General features: G+C 40.6%; 1 protein-coding gene across 1 annotated transcript in view; it reads right to left on the bottom strand.

Moving 5' to 3' along the window:
• LOC149553109 (uncharacterized) overlaps window positions 1-20,836 on the bottom strand; it is a 136,333-nt gene extending 115,497 nt beyond the window's left edge. Inside the window, exons 1-3 of the mRNA XM_089789836.1 lie at window positions 20,703-20,836; window positions 18,199-20,577; window positions 17,968-18,013 (exon numbers count right to left, since the gene is read on the bottom strand). Of these exons, the coding sequence (XP_089645962.1) occupies window positions 17,968-18,013; window positions 18,199-20,273 (2,121 nt within the window). The 5' untranslated portion in view covers window positions 20,274-20,577; window positions 20,703-20,836. The remainder of the gene's footprint in view (window positions 1-17,967; window positions 18,014-18,198; window positions 20,578-20,702) is intronic.
• Window positions 20,837-21,194: the final 358 nt, after the last annotated feature.

Raw genomic sequence — 21,194 nt, forward strand, 5'->3', positions numbered from 1 at the left:
AACAGCTCGGTCATCCCTAAGTCACATTTGGACTCCTTTGCATACAAGGACTCCTTCTGTACAATGCTCAACACCGTCTCCAAATGCTCTAGATGCTCCTACCATGATCGGCTATAGATCAAAATGTCATCAAAAAACACCAGCACGAATTTCCTCAACTGATGGTGGAAAACTCTGTTCATAGTGGACTGGAAAGTGGCAGGTGCATTGGTCAGGCCGAAAGGCATGACTACAAACTCAAAGTGCCCACAATGACATCTGAAAGCAGTTTTCTCAATATCCTGTTCACGGACTCTGATCTGGTGATATCCTGATCTCAAATCAATTTTCGTGAAATAACAGGCCCCATGCAATTCATCTATCAACTCATCAATGCGAGGAATAGGATACCTGTTCTTAATGGTTCTCTTATTTAATGCCCTGTAATCAATACACATCCGAAGCGTTCCATCCTTCTTTTTTACCAAAACAACAGAAGATGCAAAAGGTGACTTACTAGGTCGGATGTGCCCCATAGCTAGCAACTCCTCAATGGTCCTTTCGATCTCATCCTTGAGTCGCTTTGGATGTCGATATGGTGTGATCATGATAGGTTTAGCACCTTCCTCCAGTTCAATAATATGCTCAATACCTCTGTCCGGTGGCCTACCTGGTGGAATCTCACTGAATACCTTTTCGTACTTAATCCTCAACTTCTGAATATCAGGATGATATTCCACCTTATGTTGCTCCTCCTGTGTAGGTATCAAAGTACAAACTGCTGCCCACTCTATATCATTATGCCTAGTTAATCTCTCCAGCCGCCTAAATGAGATAGTCCTGATGTCTCTATTACGGATAGCCTTTAGCACATGAATCCTACCATTCATTTCGAATTGTATCTCCATATCCTCTAATCTCAGGGTAACCACCTTCAAGGAATGTAGCCACTGCATCCCAAGTACTATGTCCATGTCACCCATGTTGACCACATGATAATCCGCCTTAAACTCATAGTTGTTCAAGCACAAAGGTACGTCTCGTACCATCCTGTCACAACGAAGAGTGTATCCATCAGCTACCTTGACTCTTAGTCCTTCGAACTCCTCAGTAATGAGTCCACGCTTCTCTACAAATCGTGCATCAATGAAATTATGCGTGGCACCTGTGTCCAACAATGTAATAACCTTCTGTCCAGCCAAGACTCCCCGAAGTCTGAAAGATCCCTCTCTCTGGATACTAGACAGTCGTGCTTCCTGTAAATGTAGCTCTGTTTCCTGCCTTTGCCCTGCACTGTCTATCTCCTGCTCTCCCTCTGCTTCATCAGGATCCTCATCATGATGTTCTGAACCATCTGAATCTGAGCCTTCGTAATAAGCCCACATTGCCCGGTTGGCCTTCCCTTTTGGCCTCATAGGACAGTCATGGCCGTACTCATACGGGCCTTTGCAATAGAAGCATAGCTTCTTCCTACGCAAGTCATTAAGTGTCTCCTTGTCCAGCCTCTTACTTTCTTCCTTAGGTAGCTATGCCTCTCTATGAAAGGGTTTCCTGTCCTTATCTTTTCCTGAAGGGAAACTTTTTGCTTGAAATTTATTTTTAGCAGCTGAAGAGGAATCCATGTCACGAGCTTTCTTAATGGCTTCCTGCAAAGTGGGAGGGTTAAGAGCTTTAATCCACCCTCTCAACGGATCAACTAACCCATCCATAAATAAAACCAATAGCCTTCGTTCAGATACATCTGTTACTAACACTGCAAGTTTCTGAAACTCTGAAATGTATGTTTCCAATGAGCCCCACTGTTTAAGCTGGGCTAATTCCTTGAAATGGAGTTCTGGATCTTTCTTATCAAAACGTTCAATCAGTCTCTCCGTAAACTCCACATATGAGGTAATGTGTGCATGACCCATAGTGATCATACCATGATGCCACCATTCGTGTGCTAACCCATCCAGGTGAATTGCTGCATACTTAATAGCTTCTTCCTCAGACATAGGATTCAATTGAAAGTATGTGTCAAGCTTTTGAACCCAAGCTCTTGCTGTAGACTTCCCCGAGCCATCATAATATGGTAACTGTAGTTTTCCTACTTTCTTTCGTAGCTCATAGTTCTGAGTCCTGTCTTGTCCACGGGGCATATGCTTCATCCGCACATCCATATATTCTCTAAAGGTGATTGCAGCTGTAAAATCTGGTCCTCCTGCTTCCCAATCTCTCCTCAGCTGATCCTGTATGTCAGTGATCTGGGGTTCTAGTACCGGCTGCTCTGGAGCTCTAGGAAGGAACGTAGGAATCATAGGCCTCGAACTTACTGTCCGAGCTTGCTGGGGGGCATGACCGAAATTGTTCCCAATTTGTTCGCCTCCATTATGTCTCTCATCCTGATTATTCCCATTCTGATTGTGACCATTCTGATTATTTCCTCCTCCTATGTTAGCGTTCAACCCCATTTGTCGAGCCATCATCTGCATCATAAGCTCCATTCTCTGATTCTGTTCTTGTGCTCTTTGTTCGGCTAATCGCTGTCCCTGTGCCAGGGTGTCTAATAACTGTAAAAATCTTTCCTCTTGCGGATCTGGACCGGCATTCCCGCCTCTATCCATATTGTAGTCGTAGTCTTGATCAAAAAATACCTCCCCTGTGTCTGTATGACTGGATTCTATGTCCACCTGGATAGATGAGCTAAACTGTTCGCTCTGCAGGTCAGAAATCCTATCTTGTCTTGCTTTGGTATTGCGAAAATTATAAGGCCTTTGTCGCATGCTCTGATTTTAGTGTTTTGACATTTCGTCAAACACTTTCCCTCCTATCCAGCTGTTCCAAATTCCCTATAAGACCTCCACAGGATGGCAGGACTTATAGCTCTGATACCACTGTAATGACCCTCTCTATAAAGGCCACAGAAACCCTCAAACTGAACTTAGGAATTTTGTCAAACACTTGGCGTGTAACAGTAACAATATTCAGAATATGGTAATTTCAGATTTGATACTTTCAGAATATAATCACAGAATTACAATATATATAAAGCCATTGAACTATATTTCAATTACAATGCCATAAATTCTGAAATTATTTTATTACCAATTCTGGTCTGAATATTACAATGACTGTATGACAGCAAATTTACCCAAAAATTGACATATATTTCAGAATGCAAGAACCTGGTTTGAAGAACTATGGAAGAACACCACGTTTTGCTGCAGATCGTTGATGAAGACCTCCAACCGCACCCCCAAACTATCCTTAATTTGCTGCTGCTGCCCAAACTAGCAAGGCCGTACCAGGCCGTACCTGTACGGCTGCTGAAATAAAATAATATTAGGGTTTTGGGACCCCCAAATGCAAGGAAAATGGGCGCCTAGGGTTAGGTAGTAACCCTGTAAAACCATAAAAAATAACTCCAAGGGGTTGAGGAGATATGAGCAATTATGTGGTTCCGAACCCTGCTTTGCCAATTCTGAAAATGCACTTATTCTGTCTTCAAACTCTTGTCAAATGCTTCTCCAATGATAGGGCAAATCTGAAATCCTTATTCCAACCAAAAACAAACCCTAACAACGAATTCTCAATAAGCTCCAATGAGATGGCTGAATACCAACTCCAATTATGCAACAATTCAGGTGATATTTCACACCCTCAAAGTCGCCAATCCAAGGGAGTGATTCGTTCCCAAAGATCGAATAATTTGCAGATCCAAAGTCCACAAATGTCTTCACAATGAAGAAGTAGAAGAGTTCTCCAATCCAAGCATGTCCAAATGAGAGGCCCAGCCCTCTATTTATTCACTTTTCTAAGAAGTTGCTAGAACTTCTAGAAACATCCTTTATAATTTCTCATTATAATGCACTTTTTTTATAATAAAGTAATTTTATAAAATAAAAAGTGCAACTCAAATTAAAATTATAACATGTGGGCCCCAATATCACATAATGATAAAATATAACCTCTTAACACTTCTTCAAGAGCAAGATATGACTATTTGATCCGCAGAATTGACTCTCTTTCCACACCATTTGCCTACGAGAGTCTGTAATAGGCAAATCCATGATCAATGCCATGTCGAACTAAAGAGGGGACATTACAGTATTTAAGCACAACTTGTAGGTAGTCTTTAGGTATGCAATTTGGATTATTTTCTCTATACTGCAAATTCCTATTGGAGTTCTCTGTTGTTCGCCATTTCGGAAGTGAAAGACCTTCCCTGTTTGGCTTATCCGATTTCGGTGGGATTTAACCCTCACCCTATTCCATAGCCTGTAACACTTTGCTCGGATCTGGCAAATCGAAGCATCATCTTGCGACATATATTAATTGAAGGATTATTCGTATTCAAGTCTCTATTATTGTGTCTGGATTTCATCTAAATCTATTGTGTTTATGTATGAGCAAGATTGCATTCACAGTTGGGCTCAGATACCTAACCGTGCGGCTTCTAGACATCCCCGTACTACTTCCTCATTGCCCGTACGGCCTTCATTCTCACCCTCCACCCACACCACCGTACTTCCCTTCCATCTTCCATCTATCCACTGTACGACTTACCATACGACCATCTTGGCTCTCACACTGTACACCATTCCTTGCATCTCCACGTACGACCCCATTTGATCATCATACGGCCTTTTGGCTTACTGTACGACCATCTTGACTCTCACACCGTACACCATTCCCTCCATCTCTACCGTACGCCCAGCATAAACCACCATATGGTCATCCTTGACCACTCTACGGCCCCATTTGATCATCGTACGGCCTTTTGAACCGTACACATTGTTGCTTTCTTCCACCGTACGGCTAGAAAATAACTTCCATATGGCCATTCCTGTGTCTTCCACACCGTACGATCCCTACCCTAGACAATTTGTACGGCCATCAAGCCAATCGTCTCCAGCCCTCAACACTTGGGAACATTACAGTGGTATTAGAGCTTTGATCCTGCCACCCTGTGGACAGTGAATGAGAGTTTATAGCCAGAAGAGAAGAACCCATTTTGTTGATATAATGGTTGCCGAACCGGAACCTACAGTTGCCGAACTCGTGGCACTACTGAGAGAACTTGCGAGGAATCAAGCACAAATCAATGACACTCAGCGACTCGTGGAAGACTCAAGAAGTTGGTAGACAATAAAATATCCAGAGAACAAAATGGTCGCAATGCAGACTCCGTGTCAAGTAAAGCAAACCCTCACCCAACACGCTCTCGACCTTCCATGTCATTTCCCCCCCCCCCACGGACGGAGACACCACCCGAAGGGAAGCAGTCGAGCTTTCAAGAAATGCAAGAACAGCTGAGAGAAGACTGGAAGAATGCAAATTTTGAAGAATATATATCCTACAAAGATTATGCAGAATTGAGAATGAGATATTCGAGAAGCGAAAATAGAGGATATTTTAATAGCGTGCGTAATGAAGGCAAATACTTACAGCTTAATCTCATGCCAAAAGAAGAAACAATAAAATTTGCGGCCTTACACTTGAAGGGAGTTGCACATGAATGGTGGCATCACGGCACCATCACACTGGGGCATGATCAAATAAATACGTATGCAGAATTCACTGAGAGATTGATAGATCAATTTGACGGTAAAGATCCAGAACTCAATTTCAAAGATTTGGCACAACTAAGGCAAACTGGATCGGTTAACCAGTACATTGTAGAATTTCAGAAACTCTCTATTTTGGTCACAAACATTTCTGAAAGAAGACGAATAGTGCTCTTCATTTACAGACAGATAGAACCACTGAAAAGTTGGGTAAAAGGGTTCAATTCTGTCACCCTGATGAGGCCATTACGAAGGCAAGGAGTATGGCATCATCAACGTCGTCATCCTCATAAAGTTACTCACATTCCAAACTGTCGATGTTTCGGAGGGATAAAGATAACAAACCTCCACCAAGAAAGTCATCGTTGGACGAAGCTACCAAACAAGAGCTCTGAAGGAAGAAACTATGTTTCAACTGCAAAGGACCATGGGAAGCTAGGCACAGATGCCTCGGGAAAGGAAAAATCCACTACATTGAGGTCGTTTCCGATGATGAGGACGAATAGGAAGATATACCCTCCGAAGACAACCAACCCTACGAAGACACCAAAATGGTTAGTTTGAACCATATGGAAAGAATTGCAACATTGGTGGGGGAGCGGAGGAACTATCACCCTAGCCGGTAGCCTGAGGTGCATGGTTTTTCGTGTACGGGGAACCCTTCAAGGACAAAGGGTTATGGTGATGCTTGATAGCGGGGCCACTCTAAATTTCATAAACTCATCTCTGGTGAAACAAAGAGGTCTACCTACAGAGATGCATGCAAGATTCCAAGTCAAGGTTGTCAGAGGGACTCTTCTGCCATTCACACACCTTGTTCCTCAGCTATCACAATGGCGAATCACACGATGACCGGGGATTTCATCATATTGGACCTTGATGACATGGAGGTTATTTTGGGCATACAGTGGATGGAGACACTTGATGAATACACTCAGAGCTTCAAACGGATGGATTTCACTTTTGTTGTCGATGGAAAGAAGGTTGTTCTCCGCAGAATGGAAAATGAGGGTCCGAGGGAAGTTTCTACACAACGGATGGAGGCAATTTTTTGGCATGATGACATTGCTTGGGCTGCACACTGTTTTGTCTTGGCAGAACCTATAAAAGGGCAATGGACAACTCCCCTAGATAATAATCTCCAAAATATTTTGAGCGATCACGTTAAAGTTTTTATAGAAATTTCTCCTGGCATACTGCCTCATCAAGGGTTTGAACATACTATCGAGTTGGAAGTAGGAGCCAATCCAATCATAACCACACCCTACTGCTATCCCAAGATATTCAAAGATGAGATGGAAAAGACAATTCAAGAACTGCTAGAGAAATGATGGATCAATCCCAGTTCTAGCCCTTTCGCATCATCAGTGGTATTGGTCAAAAAGGATGGGACGATGCGCATGTATGTGGACTACTGTGTGTTGAACAAAAAAACAATAAAGAATAGATATCCCATTCCAAGAATAGATGAGTTGTTGGATGAATGACATCGTGCAATCTATTTTTCGAAAATAGATCTACGTTTCGGATACCATCAAATCCGCATGAAGGAGGAAGATGTGGAAAAGACGGCTTTTTGTTGTCACTACAGGCATTATGAATTCCTAATCATGCCATTTGGATTAATGAATGCACTTGCTACATTTCAATCATGCATGAATCGCATCTTCAATAAACAATTGCATAAGTACTTAATGGTATTTTTTGATGACATTCTTATTTATAGCAAGACATGGGAAGAGTACTTGAAGCATCTGGATGGAGTCCTAAGGATCATGAAGGATCAATCTTTGTTCACCAAGCAATCTAAGTGTGAATTCGGTGTAACAAAAATATTGTACCTGGGACATGTTGTCAATAAATATGGCGTTCAAGTTCATCAAGAGAAGATTCAAGCTATCCTTGATTGGCCTCCCCCAAAATCATTCACGGAGCTGTGAGGATTTCTTTGGACTGTGCAGTTATTATCGAAGGTTTGTAAAAGGGTTCTCTCAACTCAGCACACTACTAACAGATCTAACAAGAAAGGGGTCCTTCCAATGGAATGAAAAGGCACAACTCACTTTTGATAAGTTGAAGGAAGAAATGAGCACTTGTCCCATGCTAGCTTTACCTAATTTCACTCGACCGTTCATTATGGAGTGCGACGCATCCAGAGAAGACATTGGTGCAATACTAATGCAAGATTGACACCCTATAGCCTATGAGAGTAGGAAGCTTGCGCAAACAGAACAATTATAATCCATCTACAACAAAGAGATGTTGGCCATCGTACATGCACTAACCAAGTTCCGGTAGTACCTAGTAGGTGTCAAGTTTGTCATTCGTATGGATCACAATAGTTTGAGATATTTTCTGGAGCAACAAGACTTGAACGAAAGGCAACAAAAATGGGTAAGAAAGATTCAGGCTTTTGATTTTGACATTGAATATGTGAAAGGAAAGAACAATTTGGTTGCATATGTTTGTCCAGGAAACCCGCCATCTGTTTACTAAACCCAGATTTCAGCTAACTAGAAAGCACATTTGTTGCTAAAATATTCCAAAAACACATTTGCTTGTGAGCTAATGAATGACAACACCCTGGATGATCAGTACAAAGTGGTGGATGACATCATTTATTAGAAGAATTGGATATTTTTGGTGCCGGAATCCAAATTGAAGTAGAAAATCTTGAAGGAGGTACACAACTCACCCTTGGTAGGACACCAGGGCTTCCTCAAAACATACAGACATCTCAGGGAGAGGTTTTCATGGAAAGGACTTAAAGGAGACGTATTGCAGTATGTAAGAGAGTGTGTGGTCTGCCAACAAAACAAATCTGAACATACTCTACCTTTCAGGTTACTGCAACCTCTGCCAATTCCAGAACATAAGTGGAAAAGTATCTCGACGGATTTCATAATTGGACTTCCCAAGGTGAACGAAAAGGATTGTATCCTCGTGGTGGTTGACAAATTGACAAAGTACGCAAATTTCTTCGCCATCTCAAATTTTCAGGCTGCACAAGTTGCCGATCTATTTCTTAGAGAAGTCTTTCATCTGCACAAGTTACCCCAAAACATTGTCAGTGATTGAGATGGGCAATTCATCAATGTCTTCTAGACAGAACTATTTTGTTTGGCAGGGACAAAATTGTCACCAAGTACTAGTTACAACCCTCAGACAAATGGACAACGGAGATTGTGAACAAGTGACTTGAAGGTTACCTTCGGAATTACGTTTCGGCACAACAGGCATGGGTTAAATGGATACACCAAGGTGAATATTGTTATAATACCATGTACCACATGTCCATCAGGATGACACATTCAACGCTCTATACAGGTACGAACCCCTCTCCATCGACACAGCTCTGGGAGACAATTGCGCACCAATGGCAAGGGACAAGCTTCAGGAGGGGTAGGACATCCTACGATACCTGAAAGAAAACTTACAACGGGCACAAAATCAACAAAAGATGTACGCCGACAGACACCGAATAAAGAGCAATATCGAAGTAGGAGACTTGGTCTACCTCAGGCTTCAACCATACCGACAATCCTCATTGAAAGAAAAGGGAAAAGAAAAACTGAAGCCACAATTTTATGGCCCTTATCGTGTAGTGCACCGCATCGATGAAGTCGCCTATGAGTTGGAACTTCTAGAAGGGAGCCACTTGAAGAAAGTTGTGGGACAAAACACCACGGTAGCTACAGACCTTCCCCCACCCAATGAAGAAGGATAGCTCATATTGGAACCGGCAGAGATTATTGAAATACGTGAGAAGACCCTGCGGCACCAAAACGTGAAGGAATATTTAATACACTAGAAACACTTGCTGCTGGACGACACAACCTAGGAAGGCGAGCACATTCTACAGCATCTGGCATTGCATTTGCTTGAGGACAAGCAAATTTTGGGATGGGAGGACTGTAATATCCCCATCATAAAATAGATTATTAATCAAAGTATTGTTAATGGACCAATTGATTTAACTTATCTTGGACCCATTTTTGTTAGTGTAAATAATTATTATTTACACTTTACTTAAGTTTACTTAGGATAGATGCATTATTTTATTATTTATTAGGTTAGACACCTAGGAGTATGCATACTCATATGAGTTTGTCATGATGACAACACAGGAGTAAGCAACTCTAATTTAGCACATGGTGTCTACAACACTGGAGTTTGCATAATTAACTGAGTTGTCATGCAGACAACACAGTTGTTCGCACTCTTAATTAAGCACATGGTGCCTACAACATAATTTTACGTGACACACCTTTGTAGGCTTATCCTCTCATCATCGCACTAACTCCTTCGCTTAATGGAGGATAATCCACCCTTGGTGGACATGTGCTTAGTTGTGAGGCTTATCATATTGCTAACTCCTAAACATTCTAGAAGCATTCTAGAGGCCTTTATATTCAGGCACTCCTAGTGTACTTGTACATCAATCGAATTTCATATTGTTATTCTGATCATACTCTATTGGTCTATTTTGTGCTAGTTGTTGAGCTTCTTGGTCTTGGGTGATTTTTCCCTAAGACAAATTCTTACATGGTATCAGAGCCATAGGAGCAACATTTCATAGCCATTGGAGACCATTCGTGCTTCACCTCGCTCAGGACACCTCGATTTCGATTCAGAGTATCCGCAGCTATTGGGAGAGTCTAGAGCCAAAGCAAACCTCACCATTGTGTCTGGAGCGTCAATTCAGTGAAATTTGACTATAAATTTGCCTACCCTAGGCAATAGTCAAATTTGAGGCAAAAATTTTTTGCAAACTGGCACCCAAAGGGCCAATTTGTAGTATTTGGTATGGTCATTTTTTAGATCTGTGAATTTATTTTAGATCTATATTCTCTGTAATTTCCGTTTCCAATTTTTCGGAATTTTCAAATTTGTATTTTTGAAAAAAAAATCGCAAAGGAAAAAAAAAATTGCAGGAATTGGGTGGTCAAATCCCGGCTCCCACGGCCGCGGAATATTCTCTGAGCATCTAGAATATTCTATCATTTCGGCGGGCATATTCCTTTTCACATTCCCGGTGGCTGAATCCATAAAATTTCTAGCACATCAATACATCCCACGGCAATCGCTTTAACATTTTCGGCAATTCAACAAATCCTCCGACAGTCTTATTTGTTTATAGCCTGTGGGTTGTGTCTTTTAAACACAAATGGGCTCCTTTCCCGTGGGCATGTGGGATTAAAAAATCCCACCGTCGGCCCCTACTTTTTGGGCTGTCACCGGTGCATCCTCCACTTCTAACACCGGCACAATAACCCGATGTCGACCACTGTTCTGTCGCCAGTAAGTTCCCCCAACCCCCAACTGCACTTCAAAACTTGGTGCCACATCCTCCTTCCAACTCTGTGGATAGCCATGCCATGCGTCTACCATAGAACACCAGTCAGCAATCCGACTCAACGACAATCGAATCATCACATCCGGACATTTGGGAACAATCAGCAACCCACGTCGAATCCTAGTCATCGATCCACATGGCCCCTTCCATACACGGACACGTGTCATTAACACGTCAACGCCGAAGAGACACGTGGCATTGCCATGTTACCTTGCCACATCGGATCCGTACCTGCCACGTGGCCCCATCTGTACGTCCAATCACGTGCCACATCATCTGAGGGGAGTATTTTTCGCTAACATCAACCGACCAGGCATTAAATTTGATAGTTGTTTGACTGTCATCAGCAAGCCCGATTGCACTACCGCGATGGCCGTTTGAACATCAAATTTAACCTAGTGTTTTGTTGTGCAGACCCCTCTCCATATTCAGTTTTGATTTGACAGTCCGACTTTGGGAGGCCATATCTCAGTCATCTGAACTCCAAATCAGGTGTGATTTTTTTTATTTTGGCTAGAATTTCCTTAACTTTTCAGTGGTGCTATTATTTTCTAGTTTTGGTGCACAGATTTGTCAGAAATTGGATTTTTTAGCGACTATACTTATCCAATCCTACATTTTGCAACTTCAAATGCTTCGTACAAGCTCATCTAGAGATTTTTTCAAGTTCCTTTTTTGCAAGTGCTTAATTATTCGTCTACTTTCCAAATCTGCAATCAGATTATAGGCTTGTGTGGACAAAAATATCACTTTCAAAAATACGTCCTTACTTGCATTGTATTGCTTCAAAATTGTTGTATTTCTGAGCTAAATTGTAAAGTTCCAGATTTGAACTCCAAGAGGAGGTTGTAAACAGCAAAATCAGAAGCCCCCTTTTGTCCATTTTGACAAGTGGCCTATTGTAAACGCACTACATATAAAGTGTCAAAAGCTAAAAGGGGGGGGGTATATTGTGTTCTTGTGTCTCCTTGATATTGTGCTCTTTCTTTTGCATTATGGGTTCTTTTTCAAAGTTAACTCCACATAATTATGATACCTGGAAAGAAAACATAAAGGAACCATTGGTTGAGAAAGGTTTACTACGTTGTGTAACTGGTGCAGCAAAGAAACCTAGTGATGATGCTGATGAGTCTCGTAAAGAAGACTGGGAATCCAAACAAGAAATGGCCCTAGGAACCTTGTTAAAGAATATCTCAGATCTTGTCAAATATCACATCAGGAACCTTACCAATCCAATAGAAGTCTGGGGTATACTTGAAGCATTGTATGGGACAGTAGATGAAGATATGGCCTACACCACTGAAGACAGTCTTCTCAAATTGGAACCTAGGAATTTCGACACCATCAAAGATTATCTTACCCAAGTAGACATGTATAGGGCACAACTTAAGGATTGTGGTGAACCCATCAAGGATGGAAAGTTGATCAAACATGTGTTGACTCATCTTCCTCTTGAATATGCAGCTTTTGTTTTCAGTTATAATACTCCCAAATTAACAATGGGTAGTGCCTTCACTAAGCCTTCATTCGAGTCATTTTCAGGAATGTTGGTCTTAGAACATGAAAAGTTAGTGAGTATGGGAATTCTCCAGTCTTCCAAGACCAAAGCCTTGGCCACTAATGAAAGGAATTTAAGTTGTAAAAATTCAAACAAGAAGCAGAAGCAGTAGAAGGCTAAGCCACAAGATGACACACAACAATCCTCCTCTAAACAACAATCTTCCTCGCATCAATCTTCCTCCACACAACAATCTTCTTCACAACAAGGCAAGTCTTTTCCCAAAAACAATAAGGGGAACAACACCAACAAAAGGGAAAAGAAAACTTGTGCCTATTGTAAGAAGAATTGTCATGATGAACATGTGTGTAAGGATAAGCAGATTGATGAGTTGCTAAACATAATAAGGAAACAGAAAATTGATGTACCAAATGCCTATAAGGATAAGGGATCTTCAACCACTTCAAAAGGTAAGGGACAAGCTTTGGTAGCAAGTACAAATAATTCTGAGGAATGGGTTCTTGATTTAGGAGCTACACATCATATGGGTGCTTCAAGGGAGCATTTTTCCTCTTTGAAACCATCAAATGTACCTTACATCTATGTGGGAAATGACACTCAAGTAGAAGTTGAAGGAAAAGGGAATGTTGAGTTGGACAATGGAGTCTTCAAGGATGTTTTTCATGTACCCAACCTTACCACCAACCTTCTTTCAATCTACCAGATAACTCAATATGGATGTGGCAATAAAGTAGAGTTCCTTCTTGATTCAGTTGTGGTGAAAAATCTCAAGGATGATTCTACGGTGGCGATTAAAAAGGCTAATAATGAGACAAGGCTTTATTCTTTTTCTCATTTTGTGCCTAAGCCCACTTCCCTTGCCTTGTTGACCCACTCAAATTCACAAAGTAAACTATGGCATAAGAGGTTTGGACATCTCAATTACCGCTATCTTCAACAACTTAGCAACAAGGATATGGTCATTGGTCTACCTCAAGTCAAGTATTCAGAGGGTGTATGTCCAGGTTGTGAAGCGGGCAAGCATCCTAAAGAGAAATATGACAAGGGGAAGTCTTGGAGAGCTACTGTTGTTCTTGAATTGGTTCATAGTGACATAGCTGGCCCATTTCCAATACCATCATTTGGTAAGGCTCACTATGTTCTCACCTTCATTGATGACTTTTCACGCTACACTTGGGTCTTCTTTCTTGCTCATAAGAGTGAAGTGTTTGATAAGTTTATCACCTTCAAAGCTCAATTTGAGAAGCAATCAGGGAAAGCCATCAAGATTCTACGAACAGATAATGGCAGGAAATATGTGAACTCGAGGCTTATAGACTTTTGCACTCATGAGGGTATTGATCTTCAACATTCAGTTGCATACACTCCATAGCAAAATGGTGTTGTTGAACGGAAGAATAGAAACCTTAAGGAGATGACCACTTGTATGCTTCAACATAAGTCTCTAGATCAAGTGTTTTGGGCAGAAGCCATGTGTTGTGCCAATTACATCCAAAACAAAAGTCCCCATAAGGCCTTAGATGGAATTACACCTTTTGAGGCTTGGTGTGGCAGAAAACCAAGTGTAAAGCACTTCAAAGTTTTTGGTTGTCTAGCATGGGCAAGGATACCTCCACAAAAACGAAAGGCATTGGAACCTCAAAGGAAACCTTGTATATTTGTTGGATATCCTGACCATCTTAAGGCATACAAACTCATGGATCTAGAGGCATATGAAATATTCTTTAAGAGGAGTGTTCACTTTGAACAAACTTGTCCAAGTTTGGCTTCTTCAACTCCTCCTTCCTCCTTCATGGAAAGTGATGATAGCAGTGACTCGGAAGATGATATTCCTTCAACTTTGACTCGTAGGACACCACCTTCACAGGGTCCACATCTAGTTGAGGACATTCTTTCTTCTTCCACTAGACCTCGTTGGGCACAACAAACACTTGATTCAGCAGGTTCATTGGTGGGGAATCCTTCAAATACTAGGAGGACAAGGTCACAACACAAATCATTTCCACATGCTTATATTGTCATTGCTTTTGATCCACAGTCATTTAAGGAAGCATCAGGGATTCTTAAATGGGACAAGGCCATAGAGGAAGAATCTAACTCTTTAATGAAAAACAACACTTAAGACTTAGTTCCCCTTCCTAAGGAAAGAAAATTGGTTTGGTGTAAGTGGATCTATCGAACCAAATTTGCAGCAGATGGAAGTGTGGATAAGCATAAGGCTAGACTTGTTGCCAAAGGTTTATCACAGGTTCTTGGCATTGACTATACAAAGACCTTTGCACCAGTCACTAAGATGAACTCCATTCGTTTGACACTAGCTCTTGCTGCAGCTCATGGATGGGTTGTACATCAAATGGATGTGAAGAGTGTATTTTTGAATGGTGATCTTCATGAGGAGATTTATATGGAGCAGCCACAGGGGTTCATACAGGATTCTACTATGGTTTGCAGATTGGAGAAGTCTATCTATGGTCTTAAGCAGGCTCCTCGAGCTTGGTATGCCAAGATGGATTCCTTCTTACTCTTAGCAAGATTCACCAGGTGTCATTCAGACTCAAATGTCTACATTCTTCTAAGGGATGACTCACACTTGATACTCGTGCTTTATGTATATGACTTGATCATTACAGGAAGTACTTCATCCATCATTGCCAGTATCAAGACTTCTCTGCAGGACAGATTTTCTATGACAGACTACATTATTTCCTTGGTATTGAGATCACACAGTCTTCAGCAGGGATCACACTTTCTCAACCCAAGTATGTTCTTGATTAGCTTTCTCGATTTCACGAGTGACTGCAAGCTTGCTCCTACTCCCTTTCTTTCAGGTGTCAAGTTAGAGGCCAAGTGTACCACTCCACTTGTTGATGCTACATTGTACAAACAATTGGTTGGGAGTCTCATCTACTTGACACATACACACCCTGACATAGCTTTTGCAGTTGGCATGGTTTCTCGCTTCATGCAAGAGCCACATGAGCTTCATTGGAAGGCTGCCAAACACATCTTACACTACATACAGGGTACACATACACATGGGATACACTATGCAGCAGGTACTGGACTTCAACTAGTTTGATATACAAACTCAGACTATGCAAGGGATCTTGATTCTCGCAAGTCTACTTCAGGTTACATGTTTCACCTTGGTTTCGGCCCCATTTGTTGGCAGAGTAAGGAGCAAAATAGTATTGCTCTTTCTTCAACTGAGGCTGAGTATCGAGGTGCTGTCACTGCAGCGACAAAAGCTATTTGGTTACAGCATATCCTGGAGGAGTTTGGATTTCACATACCTAAACCCACAGTCATACATTGTGATAATCAGAGTGCTATTGAGATCTCAAAATATCCATTTCAACATCAGCGGACCAAACACATTGAGATTCATATGCACTACATTAGAAAGCTGATACATGAGCAGGTTATTGCATTAAAGTATTGTCCTACAACATAGCAAGTCACAGATATCTTCACCAAACCCTTCACTGAGGTCAAGTATATCCATTTGCGAGATCTCTTGGGGGTGCAGGATGTTTCAGAAAGGGGAGTCCCTTGACTTCTCTCTTCTTTCTTCTGGGAAGGATCTTTTCCTCATCTGAGGTCTTCTTCTCTCTCATCTTCATTATTGTACTTATCTCTCTTTTTGGGGGAGGGTTTTTCCCATGAGGTTTTCCCTCTTTCTCCGCTTTATGAGAGATTGCGTTGCATCTTTGTATGTAAAGCATTGCTTGGGTACCTAACATGGCCCCATAGCCAGGACCCATTATGCATTTCATCATAGCTTTTGTGAGCTTAAGTGCATTCCCCTAAGTTGCACTTAAGGGGGGATGTTAGTGTAAATAATTATTATTTACACTTTGCTTAAGTTTACTTAAGATAAATGCATTATTTTATTATTTATTAGGTTAGACACCTAGGAGTATGCGTACTCATATGAGTTGTCATGTTGACAACATAGGAGTAAGCAACTCTAATTTAGCACATGGTGTCTACAACACTGGAGTTTGCATAATTAACTAAGTTGTCATGTCGACAACATAGTTGTTTGAACTCTTAATTAAGCACATGGTGTCTACAACATAATTTTACGTGACACGCCTTTGTAGGCTTATCCTCTCATTATCACACTAACTCCTGTGCTTAATGGAGGATAATCCACTCTTGTTAGACATGTGCTTAGTTGTGAGGCTTATCATATTGCTAACTCCTAGACATTCTAGAAGCATTCTGAAGGCCTTTATATTTAGGCACTCCTAGTGTACTTGTACATCAATTGAATTTCATATTGTTATTTTGATCATACTCTATTGGTCTATTTTGTGCTAGATGTTGAGCTTCTTAGTCTTGGGTGATTTTGCCCTAAGGCAAATTCTTACAATTTTTGCTTTGTTTCCGTAGTTTGTGTTGCCATCGGCTATCTTTGTACACCCTCAGAAAACTTTCCTCAACGAGTATTTAAGCATGGCTTGTAAGTAGTCTTTAGGTATGGAATTTGGATTATTTTCTCTGTACTGCGAATTCCTATTGGAGTTCTCTGTTGTTCTCAATTTTGGAAGTGAACACTTCCCTCGGATCTGGCAAATCGAAGAATCATCTTTCGACATATATTAATTGAAGGATTATTCATATTCAAGTCTATATTATTGTGTCTAGATTTCATCTAAATCTATTGTGTTTATGTATGACCAAGATTGCATTCACAGCTGGACTCAAATACCTAACCATGCGGCTTCCGGACATCCCAATACTGCTTCTTCATTGCCCGTACGACCCTCATTCTCACCCTCCACCCACACCTCCATACTTCCCTTCCATCTATCCACCGTACGGCCATCTTGTCTCTCACACTATACACCATTCTTCCATCTCCACCGTAAGCCCAGCATAGACCACCATACAGCCCCATTTGATCATTGTACAGCCTTATGAACCGTACAAATTGCTGCTTTCTTCCACCATACGGCCATTCTTGTGTCTTCCACACCGTATGGTCCCTACCCTAGACAATCTATACGGCCATCAAGCCGGTCGTCTCCAGCCCTCTACGCTTGGGAACATTACATTGGCACATCTTATGTTACAAGTGGGCACGTCCTCACCGTTGACAGCCATCTATAGATCTCCATGTGTTGACTAATCCCAATAGACTCACTTGGACTCTAATAACATCTTACTAGAAAAAAGGAAAGCATGGAAGACTACTAAGATATTCAATATTAAACAAGGACTGAAAGTCTCCTTAAAGAAGATTACAAAATGTTATATCCAATTGGATAAGAGTGACAACTAACAAGATTAAACTTACAACTAATAAAGCAAAAGAAAAAGAATATTCTTAAATTCTATCCTGAACACTAAATTGACCATAATATACTAAATGTTACAATAATATTTTAATAAAAGCTATAAAAACTGTCTAATAGCACACAAATTGTGCCCTGCGTGCGAATTCTCCATCTAAATGGTAGTGGCAGTTAAGCTTTTGTCAAGTTAAGATTTGGAATTCCAAACAGCTATCTTAGAAAACCAACTACAATGTAAGAATTACAAGAATATGTGGTACACACCTCTGGTAGATAATTTACTGCATCTGTCCATGCCATCTCTGAGATGCTAACAGAGAACAAAACCCTAAAAACAGTTAGCAGATTCATAAAACAATCAAAGTTTTACAAAGGCATTTAATTTCTCATTGTGGACAGATGGAAAAACCCTAAAAAAAAGCACCAATGTAATGGGATTTAATATTGCAAAATATCCAATTGAAATACATGCGAAATATGATGAAAATACAACACCTTATAGTAGAAATTCTCTTTCCATCTTCAGTGGTTCCTATGTGAGAAGGTGTATGTGGCATAGCGACTCTCCTGCGCTTCTTACAAAGATCTGTCACTGGAGATCCAATGTTTGAAAGAGATGGTGAATTCTGATGAATAAAATTATCCTTATGGGAAGAAAACATGGCCACTTTTGAAATTTCTGTAGATGCTTTGTTCTCAGATTCTTTATAAGTAGTCTCTGTGATGCTCCCATTTTTTTCTGATAACAATTCAGTACCTGGGGGCAAACATTGTATGTCTTTGCCAGGAGTAAACTGGCATGAAGGTATCACTGCAGAGATCCCTCCAGCAGCCAAACCCTGATATATTTTTCCACTTTGCAAGGCAATGAGTTTATCATTGATGACATGGTCAAACTGTGATACATCTGACTTTTGTAACAGGGATTCACTTTGACATGAATCACTTTCAGCGGAAGAAGAGTAGGAAGATTCATCACTAATGTGTCCATAGTATTGTTTCTGCAGAGGATTTAGAAAAGTTCCAACAATGCATTGGCCAGGATCCTCTTCACCATATCCCCTGGTTCCCCATGAACATGAGGACAATGAGGGAATTTTAGTACCATCAACAGAGTACATATGCCACCATGCTTGACTGCCTATACCCACACCTCTCGATTCCCGTGGCAAACTAAGAGGATTCACAGCTTGTTCATTAGGATTTACCCTCAAACCAGGGTCACCACTGGTAATATTCACCCCTTCATTATTCTTTTCCATCATCACAGGCACTGGTTGATTAGGAAAAGGATATTGTTGACTGGGAGTGTCAGAGACTAAAATTTCATTTGAAAACAGAATGTCATTTATGTACTCATTTTCTTGTATAGTAGACAGACAAGTAGGGTTAGAAATTGCACATGAATATAAGTCTAAACTAGCCACATTCTCTTGGTCATAAGAATTATCTACAGAGGGGATAGTTGAAAATTTTGTAGGCATCAAACATTTTTCATGAGCTTGGCCTTCTGACCCTATCAGAGGCATCACTTGAAATTCATTGAAAGGATGAGTATTTATTCTCATGGCCAAGGTCTTGGATAAGGATTGTGATGTTAAAAATCTTCTTGTCCCACTCCCAACCTTCTCAAAATCCTCTTGATAAAAACGATGGTCCTGCTTTGTCCATTCTTCTGCTGAGGCTTGTGAACTGACATTAACAGGAAATGGGGCATGTGGTTTAGTGCACCTTGAAGTCATTAGCTTCTGTGTTCCTAACTTTTCAGAGCATATATTACCATCTATATCTGGTAATAAGAAAGGGAAATGCTTTCCCATCCTGAATATTGATGAATGAAATGACTCAAACAAACATGGAAGTGTCTTTCCCATTCCCAAGGACCTCCTTCGTTGAGTTGCTAGGGTTTTTATGTTAGTAAGTAGTTTGGAGAAGCTAGCAGTATCAGGCATCACAGACTGGCCAAGATGAGAAATTTTTGAGCTTGTTTGAGAGCCTTGCAAAGGCTGATCCATATTCTGGTCACTGGATATGTTGTGACTACCAAAAAGTTCTTGGTGATTGAGACATGACCCATTATTTGGAAGCTCATTGATAGAAGAACTGATTTGACATGGAGATTCAGAGAATGCAGATGAGGTGCTCCAAATCACTGGAAGTGTTTGCTGAGTTGCAACATCCAATGCCACTTTTACATCTGGATCATCTCCCACCATATTAGTAGCTTGGATACTTGTCTCTGCCTCAGATGGCAATGATTTTAATTGCTGTTTGGTATCGAAGTGATCTGAGTCACAATTCTGGATTTCTGACAAGAGCAAATTAGAGGAACTGACACGTAAAGTATTCTGTTCTAAATCCAAAAAAACATCATCGTCAGTACCTGAAGAAACAAAAAGAGAACTTGATGGCTGTTCCAAGGAAGTAACAAGGAGTTCTGGGCCCAGATGGGTATGTTTATCAAAATATGAGACATTTGGTAAAGAATCTTGATGATGGGTTGAGGCTTCTCTTGCAAGGTCCTTGGATTCTGTTGTTATCAACCTAGATAAAATGTACTCCTGTTGCATGCATAAAATTATTCAAGTGCAAAGGTTTATTGCAGTATAAAAGATGAGACACATTAGATGGATATGATGGATTTGACATAAGTCCTTTTGCAGAAAGAGCGCCAGATGACCAATTTTGATACAACTGAGTTGAAAATATATCAGATGGAGATCTGCATTGCATAGCTAAATCCTTGAACCTTGTGCATAGCTAAATGCTTGAACCTTGCGCATAGCTAAATGCTTGAAATTTGTGTGCACCATGCCATTAACAGATAGGCATTCATTAAGCTGTAAGAGATTACATAAGTCCACACTTGTACTGCTGCATGGAAACCATAAACACAAACAAAATCCTTATTAAGGATAATAATATGCAAAGTAACAGAGAAGGCTAAACCACATACAATAGAAATTTAAATCAAATCCAAAACCAAGACCAAGACAAACCATAATTTGTTTGAACTTGTGGTGTCTAAGAATTTTCTTTGTGCAGGAAAGTTTGTTGAAGCAGATCCCAAAGAAGATTCCATCCCAAATCTTCCATGTCTTTCATCTTGTAACTGTGTGTTTAGAGTTAGACAATTCTGCAAATACAATCAATTGGTTATCATAAATGGTTATATCATTAAAATTAACATTTAAACAACCAACCCAGTGAGTATCAACATGTTAGAGCAATTAGTATTTGCTTCAAGGAGCAATATTTCATGCTTGTTATCAAAAGTAGTTCCTATCAAGATAAATATGCCGTCATGCAGAAAAAAATTAAACAGTAATATTGCCCTATACAGATACTTGGAGAACTGTATCTTAGCAAAGTCCCCATAGTGACTTAGATAACCAATAAAATAGGTGCCTTGTGATGTTAGACTACTGGATAGCATAGATGTTATATTCCTAGTGAACAAGTCACAATGCTATCTTCTAAAACTCTATCTT

This window comes from Cupressus sempervirens, chromosome 6 (genome assembly GCF_028749045.1).
Source record: "Cupressus sempervirens isolate cs-2001-9-10 chromosome 6, ASM2874904v1, whole genome shotgun sequence".
Taxonomy (NCBI): Eukaryota; Viridiplantae; Streptophyta; class Pinopsida; order Cupressales; family Cupressaceae; genus Cupressus; species Cupressus sempervirens.